Source organism: Herpailurus yagouaroundi, unplaced genomic scaffold (assembly GCF_014898765.1).
Source record: "Herpailurus yagouaroundi ecotype Mexico unplaced genomic scaffold, PumYag 77, whole genome shotgun sequence".
Classification (NCBI taxonomy): Eukaryota; Metazoa; Chordata; class Mammalia; order Carnivora; family Felidae; genus Herpailurus; species Herpailurus yagouaroundi.
This window is the reverse complement of record NW_024412388.1, coordinates 92,493,648-92,519,555: the sequence shown is the minus strand read 5'-3', so window position 1 is coordinate 92,519,555 and position 25,908 is coordinate 92,493,648. Positions and strand designations below refer to the sequence as shown.

Below are 25,908 nucleotides of genomic sequence, written 5' to 3'. Positions count from 1 at the left end.
TAAAATTCATAGTATTTATAACAAAATTACATTGAAATTCATCAACTTAACCTGAGTTACTTTCAGGTTTATTTTAATATTTTTGTTAAAGAAAAAACACATTTTACTCAATTTAAATAATAAGACTAAGAGAACACTGCTTTGATGTCATCTGCATCAGCAACACAATATATATGTACAGTTCTTGCAGAGACCTTACAAAATTTTGCCTTTTATTTTTTAAAAACATTATAAAGAAGGCCATTTTCTGACTATTGAAGCCACATTGAGGATATAAACTTCTGTCTGGTATTTTGATTCTTTTTCTTTTTAAGTCAGTCAGATTCCAGATGCCTTCGCTTCATCAAGGACCCCATAATTTGGGCTCAAAAAAGAAAGAAGAAACATATGTAGATAGGTGAATAGATTTCCATATATCTACAAATAGTGATAAAGTGCATAAAACCCTAGCATCTTGGATCTCAGAAAACTAAGTTCTTGGTACATCATGGACACTTGGCAAATGCTCCTTCCCTTTTGCCTCCATTTTTGTATATTAACATTTGCCAGGCACTACTTGCTAATAGTATGATGTAGTTAAGAGCACAAGCTTTGGAGACAGACATCAGCTGGGCAACCTTGCCCAAGTTGGTTAACTTCCCTGAGATTTGAGTATCAATGAGGACTCAGCCTTGCTCTTGTTAACTGTGTGGAGATTGTGAGAAGCTTGGCACATGGGCTCATGGGAGCTGTTATGATTATTCCCATGTACCAGGCACTTTCTACATTCTTTACTATAGTCTGTGAAATGGCTTATTATCCCCATTTTACAGATGTGGGAGTTGAAGAATCTTCATTTGCTTTATCCAGTGCTTCAGCTGAACCCTGTTACTTTTGGTTTATGAATGTGGCCTTTACTCAGTCACCTTTATGTCTGTTTCCAGCCTGACTACTCTACTTAAAATAATCTTTCCCTCCTTCCTGGCTTCTGAAATTTTGCCTGTTCTTCAGTTTAAGCCAGGCTACTTCTATCATGAACTGTTCCCTCAACCTCTCTCCTGGGCTCACAAAAGGAAATTCTCTCTCTTACCTTTGGGTGCCCATAACCCCTAACTTTCCTTCAACAGTGAACGGTCCTAGAGAGCAGCAGCTTTACCTTCATAATCTTTGTGACCTCTGGAACTCCCCTCACAGTTCATTCCACAACTTATCTGAGTTTAGTAAAAAATAATGTAAATCATAAATGATATAAATCGTTGATGATTCTTTTTGACTTCTTTTGAGTGATTTTTGGCTCAGTTGATTTGTTTTGGAAACTTTGAACATCACCACTGAAGGGAGGTACTGAGTTGATGACAGTATGGGTTTTAGAGGAAATGAGTTACTTTGACCGTATTTGTTCTAAACAGTAATAGACGTAATGAATAATAAGGTTAAAAGTGATTTTGCTTTTCATACCAGGTATTTCTAAGAAACATTATAATACCTACAGTATTACCCAGTAATATTTATTTTTTCATTATGAATTATTATTCATTTTCTGATTAAAGTAGAGAGATTCAGATTTGTGCAGAGTCTATGAAACTGACGTCTTAGAAATTTCCTGAAATTTTAGCATGGGACATGGTGGATGGTTATTATATTAGGCTTGGGTGCATTTAAGGAAAATTAGGTATAAGGGAAAATGGAAAGTACTACATCATTGACCTCTGTAAGTAGCAGTTGATCTGCAGTGCTATGGAAGGGCACTAACGCTTCATTGTAAGCCAGAAATAATGTCAAGTAGCATTTGTGGTTTATGAACTTGAGTTTACCAGGGGAAAAGAACATTTAGAATCAAAGTTTGTTTTCCTGCTACGTTGAAAGAAATGCAGGAAACTAGAAATTGCTATATATTCAGCAAACAGCTGTCCCTTCATTTTTGTTTAGAAAGACAAGTATTATGTAAATAAGAACAATAATTACTGTTCTGAAATTGAAGGTTAGTATGATTTCTTTTCATTTACCACATCTGACTGAAGACTAACAGGATTTTCTCTATCCATGAACAACAATAAGAGGTAACTCATATTATCAGTGGCCTGAGTTACAAGGACAGTTACTTGTTAGATGTCATGTACATCCAGAAAGCCGGGAGAGATTATCATTTACTTACCCTTCCATATACTTACTGAAAATTTGGCATTAACTCAATCATCCTTATGTTGTATATAATTATGTGTTCATGTTCAGGTGTTTGAAATCAAAACTATCCTTATCAAAAATAATCTTCAAATCTTTTATCCTAAAGGAACTTGTGGAGTACTACAAGCATCATTCTCTTAAAGAAGGTTTTAGAACCTTGGATACGACCCTACAGTTTCCATACAAGGAGCCAGAACATTCAGCTGGACAGAGGGGTAATAGAGCAGGCCACAGCTGTGAGTACTGCCATTAAGAATACAATATGCTGTCACATAAGGATTGGAGGCACAGTAACATTAAACATCTTTATTCCAAATTTTGAAATATAGCCAGTTAATACACTGATGTATTTAGCCAGAGTTTTTTTGTTTTGTTTTGTTTTGGTTTGGTTTGGTTTTTTGGAGCAAAGCAAAATCAGATGAACCAACAGGTGTATGAACATGTCTAGACATAGCTTTTTGTGCCAAATTAAGTCACATTTGTGTTTAGAAATGTAAAGGGTATGTTAATATGTAAGTTTCATGCTTTTCGGTGATATTTATATTAGCCAAACTTTTTAACTCATACATGTTTGTGGTCATAATGCTGTTTAACAGTATTTAAGAAAGGCTGGTGTGCAGCTCTCCCTTCTCACCTGGTATCCCAAATCTGTTTATGGTTCTCTTTCAGTGATTACTTTCAGAATTTTGAAATGGCTAAAGCATGTTTCCTCTGATGCCAGTATTTACAAGTATAACTGAGCCACTTCCTTGCAGCATGAACTCTGTGCCACAGCTAATCATAAAAGATTAGCATGTTATAGTTGGAGTGTGAGTTCAAGTCAAAACTGTTTTCTCATCCTTATTAAATGTCACATAATCTTCCTGGAGATAGATGCAGCATGTAAAGAGAACATTGTGATGAAAAACTCTATGAAGGAAGTGTGATTTTCTTCCCTTATATTATTATTTTTCTAAGTAACATTCTTTTGGAGGAGAAATGGATACAATTTTATTACTCTTAGAATCTTTAGCCTAAGCAAAACAGGAATATCCAGAGGTATTGGAAAAAAGAATTTACGTTGTGCAATATAACTTTAGCTCTCCCCCTCCCCCCCCCCCCCCCCCCCGCAACACCTGCCCCACCGCCCCGAAAGCAGAAACTGAAAGGCAAACAGGTAACACTCACAGGACTCTAACAACATCAGTAAAATCTCATACACTTGTATATAAGTAAATATATAAGTAATTTGTCACATCAACTAACAGATTTTTTTATTTGAATAACTAAATAGTTGTTCTCTTCACAAGGATTGGTAATAAATGATCCAAGCTTGTGTAATAAAAATAGAGCACAGTTTATCTTGAAACTTTAAACACCTATTCAAAGTTACCTTTCTGTAGTTTGGTCTAGTGTTTTCCTACAAATTTCTTAAGACTACCAAAGTTAATGATATTTTTCCCTACGTGAAAAGTATAATTTCCTACTAGTCCTTTACTTTGCCTTGCTAGCAGCAGGAGATAACAAATGTTGCCAAGGAGGTCAATTATACCTAAAATCCTGTTTGAGTTCCCTTAGTTCTAGAAAGCCAAGGTGGGAGAGGTTGGCAATCAGGGAGAGCAGATGTCCCATCTTAGTGGAAGGTCATTAGCCCGCGTATTGCCCTGCATGGTTCCTCCCAGCACTTTCTCTGTGCTCGGCACGTGTAGGTGTTCAGAGGATGTTGTCCAGCAATGAGCGGAGTTGCCTAATCTAAAATTTGTCTCTAGGGTTCAACAAAGTATTTAATGCTCAGACTTATTTAGCTACTAGGAATGAAGTTATAGACATTTTGCCTTTTTTTTTTCTTTTTTAAACAAAAAGAGAATAGCCAACAGAACGATTTTGAACATCAATGAGAGCTACAGGAAATTTTTCAACAAATAGAGCTATGTGTTCAAATACTCCAAGCCTGGTATTTTTAAAAGACTCGGGCAGGTCACACAGAGACCTGCACAAGAAGGTCAAGAAGTAAAAGCAGATCTTCATTTAAAATTAATCTTTGTCGGGGTTTGGTTTTGTTTATCAGTTAGTCATTTATTCATTCCTTCAACAGATAGACATTAAATACCTGACCCAGACAAGGCACTGTTCTAGGTACTGGGATACAGCAGTTGAGAAGACAAGTCTCTGCCCTTGTGGAGCTTCTGTTTTAATGGGGACACTCAGCCAAGTGTGGAATATGGGATTTTGCTGTTTTTATATAGGGTGGTCAGGGAATATCTCATTTACAAACTTACCAGAAAGAAAGGAGGGAGTAAGTTAGTATGTCAGTCAGAAATAAGGGTACAGTGGTCTGGACTCCAAGATTATTCGGTCATTACCGTGCAGCATGGTTATAATCTTAGATCAAATTTATGATACTCTCCCTGTGTTTTATTTACTTTATGCTCACTTTTGTATAAAACAGGAAGAATACTAAGATGGTTCTCAGAGTTAAATGAGGAGTTGTAAAGCATTTAGCATAGTGCTGGTACATGGTAAAAACTCAATAAATATCCACTACAACTGATTCTACGACTACTAACACCACCATCACTACTAGTAACTCCTCACACAGCAAACATTTTCCTACATTTCTGAGTTGAGTTACTAATTATAATTCATAGAAATTCACATCTTTGCTTTTATGATATTCAAATATACCTTGCCTATTACATACCAGATCCTGGTTGAGAGTTAACCCTTCATTAAAACACTGCTTCTATTTTTCTGCATACCCTACTTCTCAGAAGGGGGAAGGAAGAACACCACCTAAATATTTTGCACGTTGTCTTTATAGTCCTCACCTCTGTTCATAGCTTTGGCTATGCTGCTACATATTATCTAGAAATAATTTTTACCAGGAAGTATTGCCTTGGGATACTGGATTGGACAGTGCCCTAACCTCTTCATTACCTCTAAAAGATTTTGGAGGAAGCAGAGCAGGCAAGCTAATGCCTAGGTCCACCCTATGTTCTGGGTAGAGGTTGAGATTAGAGTTCCAACTCCTGCAACCTGCTTTTTTTTTTTTTTTTTTTTCCTGAAATAGTACAGTCACCTTGGAAAAGAAAGTTCCAGGGCATTGTAGAAGAGGCTGCTTGCTTCCATACAAGTCCAGGTTAGAATATTCTTGGGTAAATTACCAACTATTTTTCAAGTTTGTAAAACATGATAAGATGACAGCAGAACTATCTCACGCAAATGCAGAATAACATACAAAAAGATACTGGTCAGAATTAAACAGGAGTCCAGATTGGGCAAGAAGCATATAACATTTCTAGGTGAGGATCCCACTGTAGGCAATGCTCTCTCCCAGGGCTCTGAGACTTTATTTTTGCCTTTGAAATGACTTATGAATGTGGCCAAGAGAAAAGAAAGTGACAAAGAAAGAAAACACAGAGAACTCGGGCATAGCAGTGAGCTGTTGTGCTTCCCTAGAAATTACAGTGACTCCATGGAACATGTTCTGCTCTGTCCTGTGGATCTTACTTGCCAAAAACTGGCACAGAAAATCTGGCTTAGAACACATCCAGTATATCTGTAAGGCTTATGTATTTGAAGGGCACTGAACTGACTTTGGCCTTTCATGCTCTACAATGAGCACTTAATTATTTTCAGGTCTGCTACTGAGTAGCTGTCTGACCTTAGGCAAGTCACTTAGCCTGTCTGGAACTCAGCTTTCTCATCTGATGAATGATGAATGAGATTAGATATTTTATTATGTGCTTTAAGAAATAGCATCCTAGGTTTCTTTCTTTGTATGCATGAGGGAAGGAGGCAAGGTAGAATGTTGATAGACCATTACACTAGGAGAAGTTGCATGATTAGCTATTTCATGACCCATAAGGAAATGTTAAACATTTCCCCAAGTTCTTATTTAGGGAGAATTAGTTGGACCGTAGAGAAGAGCTAGCTAATTTAAAAAAAAAAAAATTGGTTATTCCTATATTCACATAATCTCAAAGTATCTTCTCACAAGAACTTGTTAGTAACAAAGGGAAAAATAGAGGCACCTTAATCAAGTGATCATTGTTAACATCTACTTGATCTAGAAGAAGTAGATCACTTGTACCTCATAATGTGATGTTCTAAGAAATATACAGTATCACTTTGGTAGTATTCCTGCCCTCACAAGGCATATGTTGAAGCTAACTGTGAGGAACCATCAGACAAACCCAGTTTGAAGGACAGTCTACAAAATAATTGCCCTGTATGCTTCAAAACTGTTAACGTCCTAAAAGACAAAGAATGAGGGGTTGTTTCAGTTTAAGTAAGGAGACTGAGGAGACGAGTACACACAGCATGTATTGGATTAAATCCTGTGCCTGAAAAATAATTTTTATTTACTTATTTATTTTTGCTGTAAGGACATGCATAGGACAGTTAACAAATTTTCAAGTTTCTAGATTAAGTAATAGTGTTAGGTTTTTGCTGATAATTGTACCGGGATTATATATGAGAAGCAAATGTCTTTGGCTTTAGAAAATACACACTGAAGTATTTAGAGGTAAAGGGCATTATGTCTTCAGTGTGTTCTAAAATGGTTCAGGAAGAATAATAGAGATTGATAAAGCAATCATGGTAAAATGTTAGCATTTGAGGAGTTTGAATGAAAAGTATATGGGAATTCTTCATGTTATTCTTGCTACTGTAAGGATGAATAATTTCAGCATTAAAACTTTTAAATGGAGAGATCGTCCCATTAGCTGTAACAAGATTGAGAGAAAATGGCAGCAGCATCCTGCTTTCCCCCCCCACTCTAGGGGCAAGGGGAGCTTGGGACACGGATTTGGGGGTATGTAGAATACTAAGTAGGTCATATTTGAAACCATCTATTCCTTACATATGACCTTACTGTATTTGCTTATTCGTTTATTCTTTTATTGAATAAATATTTACATAGCACTTACCATGTGCCAGGCCCTGTGCCACATGCTGGAGTTACAATAGTAAATAAGATGGACAGTTTGGTGGACAGGGACAAGCAGAAAACAACTTCACAAAATCATCAGAAATGTTGACAAGTCTTGTGAGGCAGAAACACAGTTGAAAGTGTATGATAAGAGGGCCTACTTAACCTGCAGTGTCCGGGAAGGACATTTAGAAAAAGTGACATCTAGGTGAAATGTAAAGGATCTGTGTAAAGGGTGTGAGGTAGCAGAGAGTAGGAAAACTCCACAGTAGAGAGGTAGCTTGTGTGAAGGCCCTTAATCAGGAAATAATGTAGTATGTTTAAGGAATTGGAAGGCCAACATGTTTGGAGCATAGCAGGTGCATTCTGATATCTACAATGGGAATGTATTGAGCTTTATAAACAAAAAATGATATGAACTGGTTTACATTGTTTTAAAAGACCACTATCTACTCCATGAGAGTGGCTTGGAAGGGAACATGGACAGAACAGAGGTGAGTTAGGAAGTTATTACAGATACCTAAGAGAGGAATGAAGCTCGTTCGGACAGAGTTCAAAGTGGAACAGAACTATGGCAGATTTGGGTATCTTCTGGAGGTTGAATTGATTGGATAAGAGAATTGAGGTAGCAGTAGTACAAGCATGAAACACAAGTACTTGCCTTGGACGACTGGCAAATGGTGAAGCCACTGACTGACCAGGAAACAGAAGAGACATAAGAGGAATAGAGAAAAAGGTAAAACATTCAGTTTTGCATGAAGTTTTAGTTACCTGTACATACTCGATGGTTCAGTAGGGAGTTGGCACCAGAAGGAGTGGTCTGGGTTGAAGATAGAGCTTTATGAATCATTAACACCTTCATTTCATAGTTTACATAGAATATAGTATTATTTTTATATAGGTTAAATGATTTCTTCTGGTGTTATGTTCCCTCAAGCCTTAGGAACCAGACTTCTTTGCTCCTCATTCTCAAATTGCACTTTGCACAGTGCCTTTCATGAAACGTGTTCGGAGAGGACTAAATAAATGAAGTCAGAAAATAAGGTCCATGGGAGACAATAGCAAGTATTAAAGCACTATGTGTAGTTGATATTTGAAAAATCATGGGTAAATAGGTCAGTTTGAAAATAAAATATACATCAGTATGTTCCTTTTGGGGACAAATACTATAGCAGTCCTTCAGAAGTCAACAAAATCTTTGGTCACTGGGACCATACAAATGACCTTGCAGGACAAAGTCAGAGCCAGAGCCTGCGTGGCTTTGCCCTGGTGTGGTCTCTTTCCTTCCACACATGTGTCCCCATTATTCAACTAACCATCTGACAAGGCGCATGAGCTTCATTTTAGACACTGTGTTAGAAACTTAAACAATTTGCATCACTCATATTTAACTCAGTATGCATAATATAGCTTTTGTATTTCTGATAATTCCTGAAACATCCTGACAATGCCTTAGTTACCATTTATTAGTTTAATCACAGTATAACAGTGGACAATATTTATTACCTCTTACATACAAACTCCTCAAACATCCACTTAATTTAGTTTTTACCTTCTTGTGCTTGTAATTCAACATACCCATTTTCACCTACCCTTATTTTCTGATCTCCTTATCTTATGCTCCGTCTTTTGTCCTCCCTTTCCCTGGTCACTTGGCATTTGGGTTTGATTCAATTTTATTCTGATAATGTAAATGTTTGTTTTAATCCTATTATAATAGTTTCCTTGGGCTGCCATAAAAATTACTATAAACTGGGTGGCTTAGAAAAACAGAAATTTACTCTGTCACAGTCCTGGAGACCAGAAATTTTAAACCAAAGTGTTGGCAGGATTGGTTTCTACTAAACGCTCTGAAGTAGAATCCATTCTATGTATTTTTTTTTTTTTTTATAGTTTCCAGGTGACCACTGGGAATCTCTGGCATCCCGTGGCTTATAGAGACGTGATTCCAATCTCTGCCTTGTCTTCACATTACCTTCTCCTCTGTGTGTCCTGCCCTTTTCTTGTATCTTATAAAGATACTTGTCATTGCATTCACAGCCCACCCTAATGCATTTAGAGGCCACTTGAATGTGAGATGATCTCATCTGGAGATCCTTAGCTTATATCTACAAAGACCCATTTTACAAATAAGATCATATTCAGAGGTTCTAGGTAGACGTGTCTTTTGGAACCACTCAAACCCATTACAATCGCATAGTATCAATTTAAAATTTCCATTTTAAAATTTAATCAATTTAAAATTTTAAATTTTTTAAAATTTAAAATTTTAAAATTTTCCATCCTTATTTTGTTTGTTTATAGCTTATTATTTATCAGTTGTCTATAAGTTAGCATGGTAAGAGGACTTATATTATTAGGGTAGACAGGCAGTCAGTAGATGGGGGTTAGAAGGGAACCATTACCTTAATACAATCAAGTGTTTTAAATGGATCGTAACATTCCTGCAGTAAAATGCACTGTCTTCCTAAGAGAACGCGCGTCTAGCCAATGAGAGTTTCCAAGACTTATGTCTGAAACTTCCTTCATATAAAATATTTGATACACAATGAGAACCTAATAATTCTGATATTTAATAATTTTGTGATTAATAGAATATGGTGTTTTTCAAACACCTATTACATACATTAGATTAATGTCTCCAGTGATTCTGTGAAGCAATAGCTCCAAAAGAAGTGTCATGAGAGGCTTCCTTTGTCAAACAGATACCCCACAAGTGCTGCTTGTATGACACAGGAAAGGGACAGTTTCCCTAATTTACTTCATCATGCAATACTGGCTCATAGTGTTTAAAGCCCATTTGATGAGCCTTAAAAGAGTTGGTATATGTCAAGTATCTAGAACAATGTCTGGCACGTGGGTAGTGCTGTATGCTTTAGCTCTTCCTGTGCCCGCTACTCCTGCCACCACTTCCAATACTGCTGTCCAGTGTGAAATGCTACCTTAGCCTCATTTGACATGTTTTAATGCATTTATAAAGCCCTTCTCCTTGGGACTTGGATTTCTTACTGCCATTCCCTGGGCTTCAGCTACATTCTCCCAGTATCCACTCCCTTCTATGGGCTAAAGGAGCTACAACAAATGGCGGACATTCTAAAATTATTTTTCCTCAGCGTGTCTATGATGTCCACAGAATTTACTGTTCTTGGGAAACTGATCAACTATAGTTGCACATCTTCGTTATCAGGTCATGCTGGACTTCTCTTTTTTATTTACTTACTTTGAGAGCTTTACTAGCTACTATAAGGCATTTTTATCCCAAACCTGATAGCTTTAAAAATGAGTAGCCAGGACCCAGGGTCCCTCCAGAAATATAGCTTGCAGATAGAAATTCTACAGATTCAGATAACCTCATTGAAAGCCATCTTGTTTAATGTTTAAAAGCTCAAAAAGTAGTCCTTATGTTTTAATATTTTTCATCTTTTATACTGTCCCTCCCCATAGACCTTATATTCTAAATTAAAAACTAGTCTCAATGTACGTGCTGTCCCCTGACTAGAGTACCCTCCCATGGCAGCTCTGATCAAAGGCTGTAGTCTTTCTCATCTCTTTTTCCTGAAAAACAAGCATAAGCTTATCTAAATTGAGAAGAATTCTTTCTTTTCCTTCCTAAAATTTGGATGAGGCTCCCAGCTTTGAGGTACAATGCTGAGAGCTCTCTTTTCTTGATACCCCACCGATCCCATTCCAAATCTGCATAAGGTAGCAGGTCTTAATTCTGTAACTCTCTTCTTTCCCAATAGCGTGAGAAATTAAGTACGGAAGTGACGAGGTTTTCCTTTCATTCGTTCCTTTCTGCGTTCAATATGTATGAGCATCTATTTGTACCACGTACTGTATCACACATACCCCTTAAGTGTGACATAAAATTTAGCCTAATGTCTGAACGATAGATGGGGGTGCAGAGGGGTACTTGGTATCTAGGCTCCTTAGACTTAACAGCCATATTGGCCCTGGTCAAGGTTTTTTCAAACAAGTACTTTTTAAAAAAAAAAATTTTTAATGTTTATTTACTTTTGAGAGAGAGCGAGAGAGAGCAAGCTGGGGAGGGTCAGAGAGAGAGAGAGAGAGAGAGAGACACGGAATCCAAAGCAGGTTCCAGGCTCTGAGCTGTCAGCACAGAGCCTGATGCGGGGCTCAAACTCACAGAACCGCAGGATCATGACCTGAGCCGAACTCAGATGCTCAACTGACTGAGCTCCCAGGCACCTCCAAACAAGTACCTTTTATGACATTCCTGAGAGATCATCCTCAGGCTTTGCTTGAACTCTCAGTTGTTGGTGGCCAAATCTGTTACCATCCTGGCCAGCCTGCTATGGATTCACTCAAATTTGTCAAAATTGAGCATAAAACCTCCTATATTAACTGACTTGCTGGTTCAGATTTTTCTCTATTCAAGGCTGCCTTTCTATTTAAAGTTCAGTCTTCTCTGTTAATTTCCCTCTTCCCTTTCTCCTTCCTTCTCGTAGGATACACTTCTCTTTGGATGAATCCAAGAACTTTCCTCATCTCTTCTCACCAGTAACCCCCGCCATAGATCCCCACATTCATTCATTCAACAGATCTTTATTGGGAGCTTACTGCAGGGAGGGCCTTGTTCAAATTGCTGGGGATACACAGGAGTGAAAAAAACAAACGTCTCTGCCTTTGTGGAACTTACACACTAGTGGGGAAGGCAGATAATAGGTAAAAATAAATTATATAGTACATTAGAAGTTGGTCAGTGCCCTGGAAAAATAATATACAGGGCGATGGTACTCAGGAGTGCTAGAGATGGTTTACTATTTTAACAGGGGAATGGGAGGAAGATGAGGAAGATAAGAAGGGGCTCATTTTTCCTCCTTTTGGTAGCTTAGCAGAAAGCTGGCTCAACAGTTCTGAGTTTTCTCAACATTAGAAGAGGTTGACACCAGCCACTTGCTCCAGAAGCTCCCCTAACGAGGCCATTCACATGACCAGTGTCTTAGTCTGTTCAGTCTGCTATAACAAAATAACATAGACCGAATAGCTGATGAGCAACAGAAATGTATTGCTCACAGCTCTGGAATCTGGGAAGTCCAAGATCAAGGTGCCAGCAGATTCGGTATCTGCTGAGACCCTGTTTCCTGGTTCATAGAAGACACCACATATCTTCACATGGTGGAAGGGGGCGAGGGAACTCTGTGGGATCTCTTTAATAAGAGCATTAATCTCATTCATTAGGGTTCTATCCTCATGACCTAAGCACCTCCCAAAAGCCCCACTTCCTAATACCAGCATATGAGTTTGGAGAAAGGGGGAGCACAAACATTCAGTCCATAACAGGGAATTTCTGTTATTATAAGGTTGCATAAATACCCTATCAGTCTGTAGAGCAGGCTGCTGGAAGCTTTGACCATGGTGTGTGCAGACTATCCGTGCCCAACCTAAGCAATAGGACAACGGGAATTTGAGGTGCACTCTACCTACTTCTCTGCCTACATGTCATCCCCCCTGGCCAATAAAGCCTGTTTTCTCTCTGTGCCACAAAGCACTAGTGATGTATGTCCATGACTCTTTTATGGGGCATCAAAGTAATCCTCATTGTGAAGGTAACACTTGAGTAAAGACAAAAGTGAGAGGGAATAGCCAATGCAAAGAAAGCATATATGACAGGACATGTGCAATGTGGCCAGAGTAGAAGGACAGGTAAGGGAAGCCAGACCACGTGCTGCTTTTTAGGACTTTAGCTTTTAGCCTGGAGGAAATGAGAGGCTGCTGGTGGATCTAAGCAAAGGAGAGACATGATTTGAACCTTGAGTATTAATAGGATTATTTTGGCTTCTGTGTTGACAAAAGACCATGGAGACGTGCGGGACAAGGTAGAAGCCTCCCTAGACCAGTGAGGAGGCTCATGCGGCTCCTCAGCTAAGAGATGGTAGCAACTTGAACCAACGTGTAGCCACATAGGTGATACATTTTGAAGGTGATCCAACAGGATATTTGCACTGGATGTGAAATTGAATAGCAAGAGAAGACACAAGGATAACTAAGCTTTTGACCTGAGCAAGTGGAAGACTGGAGGTTTTTTTTGTTTTTGTTTTTGTTTTTGTTTTTAAGGAGAGGCTCAGATGAAGCCTAAAGTGTAGTCCTAGCATTCTTAATCCAAAATGAATGGTTTCCCTATCTCTGTATCATTTCTGTATGTGTCTGTCTTTTCACCAATCTGTAAGCTCTTTTGAAGTCAGATGTTCTTATTGTTGTATCTCCAATAGCACCTTAGCACAATACTCATCAGTAGTTGCTTAATAAACGTCTACCAATTTTTTTTTAATTTTTTAATGATTATTTTTAAGAGAGAGAGAGACAGAGCACGAGTTGGGGAAGGGCAGAGAGAGAGAGGGAGACACGCAATCTGAAGCAGGCTCCAGGCTCTGAGCTGCCAGCACAGAGCCCAGTGCAGGGCTCGAACTCATGAACCACGAGATCATGACCTGAGCCGAAGTCAGACACTTAACCAACTGAGCCACCCATGTGCCCCTCTACCAATTATTTTTAAAGAGTAAGGAGTTAGAGTTAAGTTCATGTTTTGATAAACTAGATGTCTATAAATAATCTGAAATTCCTAGAAATGTCAAATGGTCTAATTTTCTGTAACAACAGGAAAGGCCTTATACTCATCTTTTTCTTGATACTGGCTTTCTATGCTTACACTGTGCAGTGTTGAGTACAGACTTCTTATTTTTTTTTTTTTCCCAGGATTTCTAGACCTAAGTTTTCCTTGTTATAATTTTGGATTTCAGGTTAAGGGAGATTGGTCTATTTGCCAGATGTCAGCATTCAATGAAATGAAACCAATCTAAATTATTTGGTTTTTTTTCAGTGACAATATATAAGATGTACAGTAAACATTATAAACATTGGCAGGGGAGCAAGTCTTTGACACTATGTCTAAGGCATGGCTAAGTTCTAAAATAAAACCAGGTTAAGAACCACAAATTTAAATTAAACATTCATTAAATTCTCAGCATGTTCTCTGCTGCTAGGCCATCTGTAGACAGCCTTGGTAAAAAGAATCTACTGGATCGCTCATCACAGTGTCCCACATAGGAACATGGTTCTCCTCCAGGCCACTGCTGCGCAGCAAACTCCCAGAGATCACTCTATTGATGGTAGCACCATTGCTGATCTCTTTACTGACAGCTTCTTTTTACATAAGTGAATGTGAACACTTGTGGTTGTTACAACTTAAAGCTGAGTGTTAGGCAATGTCTGTCTCAGAAAATAATTAGCAAATGCTTAGGCTCATATTCAGTTATACATGTAATACATGATTAAGTGGTAGTTCAAAAATACTTTGTGATTTGATAACCAGTATCTTAAGAAAGAGTGTTGACTGAGCTTGGCCTCCACAGGGTATACATTTCAAATATTATTGAAAGTTGAGTAGATTTTCATTTGCTCATGAACATGAATGGCCTCATCAAGAAGAGCTAAAACTTCAAAGCAATGTTTCACTAGCCTTGCCACAAAAGTATAGGCATCAAATATCAATTCTCTAGCACTTTTTATTCTACACTAAACTCCCTGTTCTTCTTTTCTTAACTGATACACTTCTGTGTTCGGTGGTTCTGTCTTGTCAGTCAAGTCTCAGAACTGAATAATATTCACTCATGGTTTATAGCTTCTATTCCCAGTTTATTAACAGGTAACTTCTGTTTCAGTTAGAGAATGGTTGTACTTTAGGTTTTGTTTAACTTGGAAAAGTTGATAAATAATATTTGACGGCATCCTCAGTAGTTCCTAATGAGGAATATTAAGTCACTAAAGTATGAGCCATTCACTTCATAATGCCCCATCAATGTTAGCCCAACTGAGCACCAGGTATCGTGTGAAAAATAGCCAGAGAGACCAGCCTGAATGTGTTGGTCTCTCTGAGTAAACTTCTCCTTTGTTTGTGCTAATAAGGAGCTCAAAGTGTTTGAGAAAGGAGGGAAGTTAGGTCCTTAATTAAAGCTTGCAGTTTGCGAATGACTACTCAATGATAATGGTCTCAACATAGACTTAACATTGTCTCAGAGGATACAGATATGAATAAAAAGAGTTGTTTCTCTCAAGAAGCTTCCCAAAATGATGTGATGTACTAGCAGATAGGCTATCTATAATACTAGGTGGTGAAGTGAGTATGAGCCCAGGAAGTGAAAGGAATGGGAGATAATCATTCCCCCAACATCGTCATTTGAATACACTGTTACTCGGCTCTTTCTAGTTCCATTCCAGGATATGCACCTGCCAATAATTCTTCAATTAGCGGCATCTTGGTATGAGAGAAGGAGTTTGATGAAGAAAACATGTATATCTATATGTGTTTTGAAATAGGTGGATATGTTCTCGGTAAGGATGTAAATATGTTTTGCAGGTTAAGCCATTGTGCAAAAAAAAATTTATATCAGATACTTTATTCTGACATCATTTACATCTATATTTAAACCCATACTTTCCAAGGGAAACATTTTGTTTTATACTCTTGTCTCTGTAGATGCAAGACATTCAGATACTATTTTGGCAGCTTTTGAGAATTAAGGACCCAAAGGCAGTGAAAATTAATGTATAGGAAGAATGGCAACAGTAAGTCATGCTACGATGTATAGAAAACTAGAAAGCATCCCTACCAATTTTTAAAATATTTGGCTGAAAGCTATACACTGGGTGGTAGGAGAAACTTATTAACCTTTTACCCCTAAGAGGATTCCTCAGGCATACAGTATGCTTAATGCCAAGAGATGTACAGTATTTAATAGCTGTTCAGCATCTCAGAAAAAATTAGTTATTGTAAGAATATCATCAATAGATTATGGTTCTCAGAGATCCTGGGGAATAAAACCTGAAAATATTTCACATTCTTTTCTTTGTGTTGTGCTGGCTTTTGTTGGAGGTCTTTTTGAGCAGTTAAGTGTGCAGAAGATGAGCTAAATGAATAGGAGGAGGAGACATAAGGAGCTTGCAAAATTAAATATCCTGCTGAGACACTTGTCCATTCAGCAGCTTCAGTGCTTAGCACTGGGCCCGATCCTGTGGAGAAGCAGAAGCAGTGTAAGAGTTAGCCTCTGCTCTCCAGAATCAACAACTTTTTGGAGATAGAACACAGGAGCACATGCAATAATTAAACGGTAGAGCCAGGGAGTGCCACGATGTAAGTGCCTAGAGATGACTAGAAAGAATAGGGAAGAGGACAGGTGTTGGGATTGGTCATGGAAGACTCCTGGAAAGGGCCTGAGCAGAGCCTTGGAGACAAGGAGGTTAAGGTTAGCAGAGGCAAGATGGAGGAGAAACATTTGAGAACGAAACCAATACTGAGGGCCTTGGTGTGCATGCCCACCACTGGTCTAGGGGTAAAGAATTTATATGAGAAAATGATGGAATATTTGGTTAGAAAGACAGGAAACAGCCAGACTATAAGTAGCCATGGAATTCAGGGCAAGAGTTTGGATTTCCTAATCTGGGAAAAGGAATGATGAATCTTTGTCTATTGTGAGTAGCTGAGAGGCAGTATTTCATATAGAATGGAAAAAATGTTGAAAGCAAAAAGACCAACTGGGAGGCAGTTGTCTTAGTTTAGAAATGGCATAAGTACCTGGGTTGGAATGATGGAGCTGAGAATTTGGTGAAGGAATAACCTCATATTTTGGAGGAAGAAGAGAGTGAACAGGAAGAGGCAAAAAGCATACTGACTTTGCAAGGGTAGTTTGCAAAGAACACAAGAGTCATTGAAAAAAAAATGTGGAGGGTTGAGCTAGGTTATGGGGAGGAGGATCATGACTTTGGTTTCAGGCAGGTTGCATCGGAGATAGTGGTTGTCCTTCATGGCAGTGTCATGAAAATATCTGAAATCACAGACTGGAATTCAGATGAGGAGCCAAGGCATATCTTAAAATCTGTTTGTTCCCTTCACTGGGGAAAAAAATTAGTTCCCATTGAAGCCAGTAGAGGAACCAAGGCCTAACCCTGGGGGAATAGCTACCATTCAGCTAAGATTATAATATTTTAGATAAGATTGAGGAAGATTCCAACTGTAGCTATTTGACATGAGTGCCAGTGCTTATAAGGCTTTGAGGGTTAGATAAGAGAGAAGGTAGCACACTGATACTGTGTATCTGAAACAGATTCAAGTTCACTCTGCATAGTGAGGCATTATCCATATCACTTCAGGAATGTTAGATATTTTTAAATTAGAGACAGGTTATCTGATCTAATGTATCTACCTATTGAGATGATTTAAATTTCATTTAATTGTGTTTTCATTGATTTCTTATATCTTCCTTCTAGAGCTAACTTATCTCTTGTTATAGTTCAGACTGCTGACTTAAATTATCTTCATTAGAAATTTTGGAGAAATGCAGTCTTCTTTTATTACTTTATGGATAAATAGTCCCAGAGAGATAGTGAAGGATGGACACTTAGAAAGCAGTCCAAGGAGAAAATTCTAGTACCTGCCAGAAGGAATGTGTAGAATGGGGGTTCTAATTTAAGTTCTCACAAACATGGGATAGGAATCTTGCAGATTGTCAAGATAAAGTTACATGTGAGCCATTTTTCTCATTAGAGATGGCATCCCCTCTTGTCTCTAATAGTGTGTATAACATCTCAAGGAAATTAAACCAGTTATGTTGCATGGCAATAAATGAATTGAGCATATTGTAAAATTAGTTGTAATGGCATGTATCACTGAGTTTTAAAACAAAAATAATGTAATGTGGGAGATGTAATGGATTAGAAGAGAGCCTTGATTATCAACAAGGATATACTTCAGGGTAGGTTAAAAGTAAATATGTAAGGACATTCATGAGGAAAGTGTCTTATATGAGGGATCCATAGTCCATGGTTGCAAGAGCAACTGAATCTCCTCCAATTCCCACGGCCAGTCTACTTAAATAGGATCTGAGGATCCCCTTAATGAGTTACAACTGTTCCCAGGTATCAAAGAAGCCCTTCCTGACAAGAGTATTAACTTTGGGAGAATTCTGTGGCTATCAAATCAGTCAATGGTCTGAAAGAGACAATCTGTATTACAAGCTCATATGGACGCATTGCAGTTTGTTTAGCCCACTTTCACCTCCTCCTCGGTTATAGAAACTTTTGTTACAGTTTAGATTAGGTCCAGGTACAAGTAACAGAAATCCGAGAAAACATTGGCTTAAACAGGATAGACATTTATTTCTCATTCTCATAAAAACCTGGAAGTGGCCAGACCAAGGCTGGGGGAAAGGGCAGGTCACCTCTTCCATAAAATCTTCAGAACTCCAGCTTCCCTGAAGCTCATGAGCTACTGTCCTTAAAGCGAGGCCTTTCTTCTCACGGACCCAGATGGTAGCTTGTAAATTCCATACAGCAGGGTAGAATGAACAACCAAAAAGAAAGGTGAATGCATGTGCCAGCTGCCCTGCCAGGGAAGGTACCACAGGCCACCTTCCGACACCCTTGCTTATTATATCGTAGTGGCAAGAACTTAGTCATATAGTTGCATAGACCTGCATAAAGACAGAGAAATGAAGTCTTCCTTTTGGGCAAACTTGGCCTGGCCAGATAACCTATTGCAGGGATGAAGGGGGAGAATAAATATTGGAAGAAAATTTATAACCATGCCTTTCTTTTCCTTTGCAATGGCACCATGATATTGACAGGTAGAGTTTTATAACTGCTTATGGAGGTACCTAAAGCAGAGTGCTAGATGCAGAGCAATGCAGCAGTTATGAGCCTGGACCCCAAAGTCATATTGCCTAGGTTTGAATCTAGGTTGTTCTAAAAATATCAAAGGAAAGTGGTATTAGTACCTTCCTCTTTGAACTGTTGTGATGGCTAAATTAAATAGTGAATATAAAACATTGAGCAGGACATTTAACACTTCAGAACCATTTGATGATTATTAGCTTTTATTATTAAAAGTAAACTAAAAAGCTTCTGAGGGTAGAGTTTTTGCATAGAACTTTTCCATACATTCCCAAAATTTCCGGATGTATTTACTTGTCCAGGTATGGTAAGATTTGAAGCGATTTACATTTTATTTGTGGTAATAAATTAGCATGTGCATGCTTGGTTAGGGGTTGGGGATGGTTTCTAACAAATTGTATGAGTGTTTGCTTGACTTTCCTATGGGCTCTGCATGTTTCCTTGACCCTACTCTATAGGCTCTTACTTGCTTATATCAGTTTTGATGTGAAGCATATTTTACATTAAGAATTTACAGTCTCCTCTTTTCCACTGGTGTAGCAAAGTGGGAATTGTGTATCACATCAAAAGAAGGCCATCCTCGGATGGGAGGGGTTCAAAGATGGCACCATGGTAGAGTGGGTATGCTGTGTTCACCGCTAAAGGGATAGCTCTAAATTTCAGAACTAGTGTCAATCAAAATGTAAAAATCTGGCTTGTCCTTCATTTAGAAATGGTGATAGGAGAGAAGTGGGTGAAAGTGAAGCTTAATACTCCAAATTTGATGTGACCATTTTCTTAGGATTATAGACAACGAAATAGCCGTGTTGAGATTTTTTGCCATTACCTAAATGCTCTTTTGCTTCTCTCTTTTTCTTTCTTTCTCTAAGCCCCTTCTTTGTTCTGTGGGTTTTCTTTTGTAACTCCTCCAGACTACAGCTTTGTTCCCCCTTCTTCTACTCCTTTCTGGTCAGGTACTGCTTTACTGCTTTTATATGTCTTTTCAACTTGCTTCTGTTTGCAAATAAAATACTTTGACTTCTATGTGTAGCTTCTCATGTAGATGCATCTTCTCACAAATAGTCCCTAGAGTCCCATTCCCACCATGCAGTTTCCTCTTCTCTGTCAGTCACCGTCTGTCATGACATTTCACTCTCCTGGTTTTGTGTGTGTGCTCGTGTTATGTATTTCTGTTAGACATTTTTTGTTTTGTCTTTTGGGGAGAGGTTGGAAAGGGTTGAGGGCTGAAAGTATAAAGCGGGAGATGAAGCACTCTATAAAATCATTAGTTTTCTTGAGGATCAGAAGAAATTTTAGCTGAGAAAAGCCAATGCTTACTTATTCCCATTAAGAAAATAAATAGAACCCAATCCCAACTTTGTCTCCAAATATAAAAGTAAAACATATTTCATGTTGCTTGGAAGGATGACTGTGCCCATCAGTTTGTGTGTGGGCATTCTGGTCTTGATTTCAGTCATTAGTCTGAGAATTTAATGGCTGTTGATGTGACATGTAGGGGAGTACATTATGGCTAGGTCAAGTATGTTTTCTTACAGATTTTTAAAAATTAACCTGTAAGTCCCAATGGAATCATAACATTTAGTACTAGAAAGACCTTGGATGTCATCTAGCATAGAGTTTTCATTTTATAGGTGAGAAAAGTGTGGCCTCAAGGGTTAAAAGACCTGTGCAAGGTCACACAGTTAAGGTGACAATTGGTTTTTCCGTCACAGGGGTGTCTTTATGTGCGCCAACTCTAAGAGTAGCGCCCCGGTAATGGGACGGTTTTCAGTAAGAAAACTATTAAAGTGGTTTGTGTCCGAACAGTAAAATAAAATGACCCATTTTTACTCCCTTTACAGTTCTGAAATTTACAGCATTGCTATTCGTTTATCTTATGATGGACACCTGGAGACTAAAAAAAAACCCTGTCATTGCAGAGCCCTGAATAATAGGCTAGAGATCCCTATCTCCATGTGGGCAAGCTCTTCCAGGGTAATGCAGGTCATAACTGCAGCTGCCTGGGCACCAGGAACTGTTAAAAATACAGATGGATGGCATTTCCCATTTGTTTTTCTTACACTTGTGTTCCTCTCCCATTTAAGGTTTATAAAGTCCTACCGTTCCCAGGTGAGTGATTCTCAGAATCACTGCACATATAATTGAAAACACTTTATAACCCCAAGGAGCAACAGGTAGAGAAGTTAATATGAAATGTGTTATAAAACACTAGAGAAGAAAAAATGTACAGCTTGAATAGAGTTTTTCTTTCGGGGCAGGGTGGGTTAGGACAAGGAGTAAGTTAGCACTTCATTCCTTCAGTAAAGGTTTTCTGTACCTACAGTATTTGTTTGAAAGAAAGAGGATAAATTGATGGTGTTTATGCATTCTTTCTGTGAAACTTGACTGAAGCTTCTTCACATAGTGAAACTCTATATGAAGCAACAATTGAGTTTGTCCCCAAGAAGTTTTAACCAAAAAGGGCTGGTTGGGGAAGGAAGAGCCTTTTAACTGGAAGTAATGACAATGACATGGATTCAATAGGAGAATTTCAAAGCAAAGCATTTGGTTGTTTTAAGTCTTAGTTGGAGAGATTATGAGATAAAAATGTAAACCTTTGACCTTAGAGGTTCTAGTTAGAAATAGATCATTGTGCCATCCGTAGGGAATGCATGCTGGTAATTTTAGGTTCTTTTCTTTTTTTTAACAAAAGCTAGTCCCTGTTTTGGGGTTCTGATGAAGAATGAAACAGAACAGCGGTTCTTTAAACTGCCTGAAATGAACTTGACCACACCAGACTGAATTGAAACAGCAACTCTGCTGCTTTCAAGGTCCTCCATCATTATCACTAGTCTGTAGTGAAATCATGGCTGTGCATTTGGATTGCATCTATAACATTCATCTGATTAGGTTCTGGTGGTCGTGGGACCACAGATCACTGCTGACTCACCATCATTTCTTTCCAGTGCTAAGTCCGAAAGTGCTGGGCATCGCCGTTGCTCGGTATGACTTCTGTGCCAGAGACATGCGAGAATTGTCCTTGCTGAAAGGAGACGTGGTGAAGATTTACACGAAGATGAGTGCAAATGGCTGGTGGAGAGGAGAAGTAAATGGCAGGGTGAGCTGTCCCTCTCGATGTGCTTGTGCGGGTGAAGGAAGGGGACCGGGCTGTCATGGGCACCCACCGTGGGGCTGGGGAGAAGCCTTCACCCCACAGAGCCAAGACTCTGGAGAGTGGTGGTGTTCCTCACTGAAAATAGACACTCAAGAAAAAGATGTTGAATGAATATGATTGTGGCATAAATAAAGTTCACCTAGGCAGGTTTGATGGCTTCCTATTTGGAAAAGGATTGAGGAACATTTCCGTTCTTTTTAGTCCATAAGCCTCAGAGCATAAATTTTATGTGGAACATAGAATATTTATAAGAGCTGCTGATCTAAATTGGAAAGAATGGGGACATAGTACCCTTTGTATCCTGTTCTATAGCAGAAATAGGAAGCGTTAAATAGTAGAGCCCCTTAGTACACTTAATTTACATATTTGTCTGTGTGCTAGCACATTAGAACACTCTTTAGGCTTCTTTTATTCCTCTGTCTCCATCACTCATTCTGTCGGGCTTCTAGGGCAGTTAAATCAATCTCCTTTACCTACAGTGGCCATAAAACCCAGTTTAATCGGGGTGTTATAAAAACTAAATGCTCTATTTGTAGAGCCCTTTGAAATGCCAGATGTGAAGTCATGTTGCTATGTTGGTTGCTTTTCTTTTTTAGGTGGGCTGGTTTCCATCCACGTATGTGGAAGAGGATGAATAAATTCCACTCCAGTGTTACACCCTGCACCAGAACTTTCAGAGAAGGGATAAACAGAAGCCCGCACAGCATTGTGAATTAACTGAAGTGTTTAAAAAGCCACATTTCTGGCTATTCAACATCCTCCCTCCTTTTCCCCTCCTAAGTCTTAATGCTGGGATTTCTAAAGATGCTGGTACTGACAGATTAATGGCTTGCCTAGAGCTGTGCAAGAAACAGCCTGCCAGTCTGTCATTGTCGGGGACTAGGGCACAGCCAAAAGCTTTTTCCCCCCCCCCCAAAAGAGCCCTGCAAACACATTGGTTTGTATTTCTTTTTACCATGTGTGGTCAGGCACCATGAACGCCAGCTATCAGTAAATGGTGGACACACATTTACTTTCTTCTCACGTGCCATTCACCAGAATCTTTGATGGTACAAAGAAGCAGAAGTTTAATTTTGCTTTTCCCAGCATGAGGAAAAATCAGAGTCTTGCTTTTTGGGCAGCTTCCGGGAAAGGTCCAGCACTCCTTGTCTTAAATTGCCTCACAAGGTGACTCATCACCTGGCAGACACTTTTACCCCCAGATGTTACTCATGATAAAACAGAGGAGGCAAATGCTCAGGTTTGCTTCATAAGTGATATATCCCAGAGGGGTTTTAATTATTCATTTGATGTTCTGATTATATTTGCAAACTTCTTCATATAAAAAAAAGTACATAAAAGAGTGTCTTCATATTAAATTTTCACAGCCTTCATGATTTCATAGAGTTATTTTGGAAATGTGTAATTCACTCTATGAAATAATCTTGGCTGGGTATGTTCTGGGTAATTTCAAGTAACCTGGGAAAGGTGGCATTGTTTACAGAAACAGATCAAGGGCTATAACTGATTGCAAGTCATTTTATGGAAGCAACATCTATTAACATAAGCTCCCCCCCCCCATAAAAAAGGACATATTTGTTGAATCTCACATTTTCCTGGAGTATTTACAGTAGCACAGACAACTTTGGTGAGGATTTTGAAAGGGAAGCCCAGCTGGGTCCTATATGCATTTCTGGGACAGGAGGGTCACTAAGACTTTTCTAGTCTTATTCACTGTGGGCTCCCAGCCTTTTACTAGGATCTTCCCACCTGCAGGCCCCTTGGGGGTGTCCGTTAACTGGTGGGAAGATCTGTTTTGCAGTGCATTTGACCAAGCCTTTACTTTTTATGTGAGGAGGTTAAATATGTTCTTCCTGGGACATACAGAGTCCTTAGTCAAGACAGTCAGGTTAAGACACTAACTTGGCCCTTTGCTGATGAAATATTTTCTCCGTAGCAGAAGTCTTGTTCTGACAAGATTCAGAGTGTTTCATGTTTGAAGACAACCAAACAAAACATGAGAAGCATTAATTTAATAGAGCCAAACTAGGGACATTCAGTTCTGAAATTCTGGATCATCTCTGAAATGAGGTAGGTAGGTGTGACCTGCCCTCTCCCCAACCCACTTTAATGTCATAACTTAATGTTCAGTAGGACATATCCCCCTTCAGAGACCCTCGTGAGCTAGGACTTCTCAAGATAGATTCAGGACCTTTACCTCAGAATTATGTAAACTGTGATTGTGTTTTAGAAAAATTATTTGCTAAAACCAGTTAAGTTTTTGTATATGTGTAAATGATCACAAAAATGAATTTTATAAAATGTTCTGTACAGTAAAGTTATACCCTCAAGGTGTACTCTCAGAATGGATTCTTTCCTATGAAGTCTTACCTGCGATCCTGTGTCTTGGGAATGTTTTGTCTGTTACTGTCAGCCAAATGTTGTTACGGAGAAAGTCACTTCACACAAATTGAAATACTCCTATGTATAGTACTGTAGCCTATATTGTTTCTTTTATTGTTATTTTAGCCAAGAGACTCCCTCCCTTACAAATGGTGTTTGGTTTTCCTGTTGCATTTCATAGACATGGGGGTTTCCTAGCAGATGACATTAGAGCCCCTTTTCATGACATTGCCAATTACATCTTTGTCTGTGTTTAATACTTTGTATTGGAAATTTTAAATGCTGCGGATTTGTGTAGATTTCTAATACCAAAGACAGAAGTAAACGTTTCTTCCATATGCTTTGTCTTGCCTGTATGCAGCCATTGTGTAATATGGTGAATTAGAATGGTATTTCAGTTTGTAATATTTTGTAAATATGTCAATAAAATAGTTACTACTTGCATTACATTGATTTCTTGAGAGTTGAAGAGTCTATTGAACAATTCCATAATTCAACATCTACCTCATAATCAACAAGGGAATGTAAGCCCTAATTTTGATCAGATTTATGAAACCTGAAAGTTATGAACCTACAAGATATACTCAAGTAGTGGCAAATAATATCTACTGCTGTGTTCACTATGTGCCACACTTCTAAATGCTTTGTGTGGACTAACAACAACTCCAGAAGGTGGAACCCCATATTATCTCCATTTTTCATATGAAGAAACTGAGGCATCATGAGAGGTGGCAACTTGACCCAGATCATACAGCTGGTAAGTGTCAGGACTGAGGTTCCAACACAGGCAGTATGGCCTCAGAGCCTGAATAGCCACTACTACTCTTAAAAACATTTGCCTGTTTTTGCCTTGTAAAAGAAAACCTCCAACACATATTCCCTAGAGAGACTATGTCAGAGATTGACTTTTGTTTTTTTTCTGTCTTGATTCAAATTTTGCACAGAAAATCGCAAACTGCTAAACCAGAAAGGCACGGAGGCAAGTTTCCTTTGGCAGAGCAGGCCTGAGGATTGTCCTCAGTGGTGGGGGCAGGCTGGCTCAGGAGAGGGTGGGAGCCTGTTCTAAGGGCCAGGAAAGGCTTGTTCCAGGAGTACACTGTAGTAGTATGTGCCTGAAATCACCAACACAACTGTGCTCAGAAATACAAAATCCCCCGCTTTCCTTGTAGTACAGTGCATTATCCAGCTCTCATGCTCTTTACTCAGAGTCTTTGGTGTCTGGTTTTTCTCTTCGCCATATTAACATTTCGTGTCTCTTAGACCTTCCATCAAATTGTCACCATCCTCACCACCATTGAGAATTCATTCCCCCATTGTTTATTCGTTGACATGGGAACATATGCTTTATAACATTCCTGTATTTTGTCTTCCATCAAGTAGTTGAGTTAAATATGTGGATAATTAGAATTAGTCTCTTGGTGCTTGCTCTATTTGACAGCAGTATAGAAGAGCAGTAGGAGCTTGGCCCCACACATCAGACTGCATATGGGTGCACATCCCATCCCGGCCACACAGGGCCTCAGCCAATCAGTATAACGAAGGCACCTGTTTCACAGGATGGTTGTGAGACTCAACTGAGGTTATATCTATAAAGTGAAAGAATGCCTGACCT

The 25,908-nt window shown here is 38.8% G+C and overlaps 1 protein-coding gene across 2 annotated transcripts in view; it reads left to right on the top strand.

Moving 5' to 3' along the window:
- VAV3 (vav guanine nucleotide exchange factor 3) overlaps positions 1 to 24,743 on the top strand; it is a 271,460-nt gene extending 246,717 nt beyond the window's left edge. For both annotated transcript variants that reach the window (XM_040471158.1, XM_040471159.1), the window contains 3 exons: positions 2,270 to 2,399; positions 21,706 to 21,857; positions 22,511 to 24,743. In XM_040471158.1, coding sequence (XP_040327092.1) covers positions 2,270 to 2,399; positions 21,706 to 21,857; positions 22,511 to 22,552 — 324 coding nt within the window. In that variant the 3' untranslated portion in view covers positions 22,553 to 24,743. The remainder of the gene's footprint in view (positions 1 to 2,269; positions 2,400 to 21,705; positions 21,858 to 22,510) is intronic.
- The last annotated feature ends 1,165 nt before the right edge of the window (positions 24,744 to 25,908 follow it).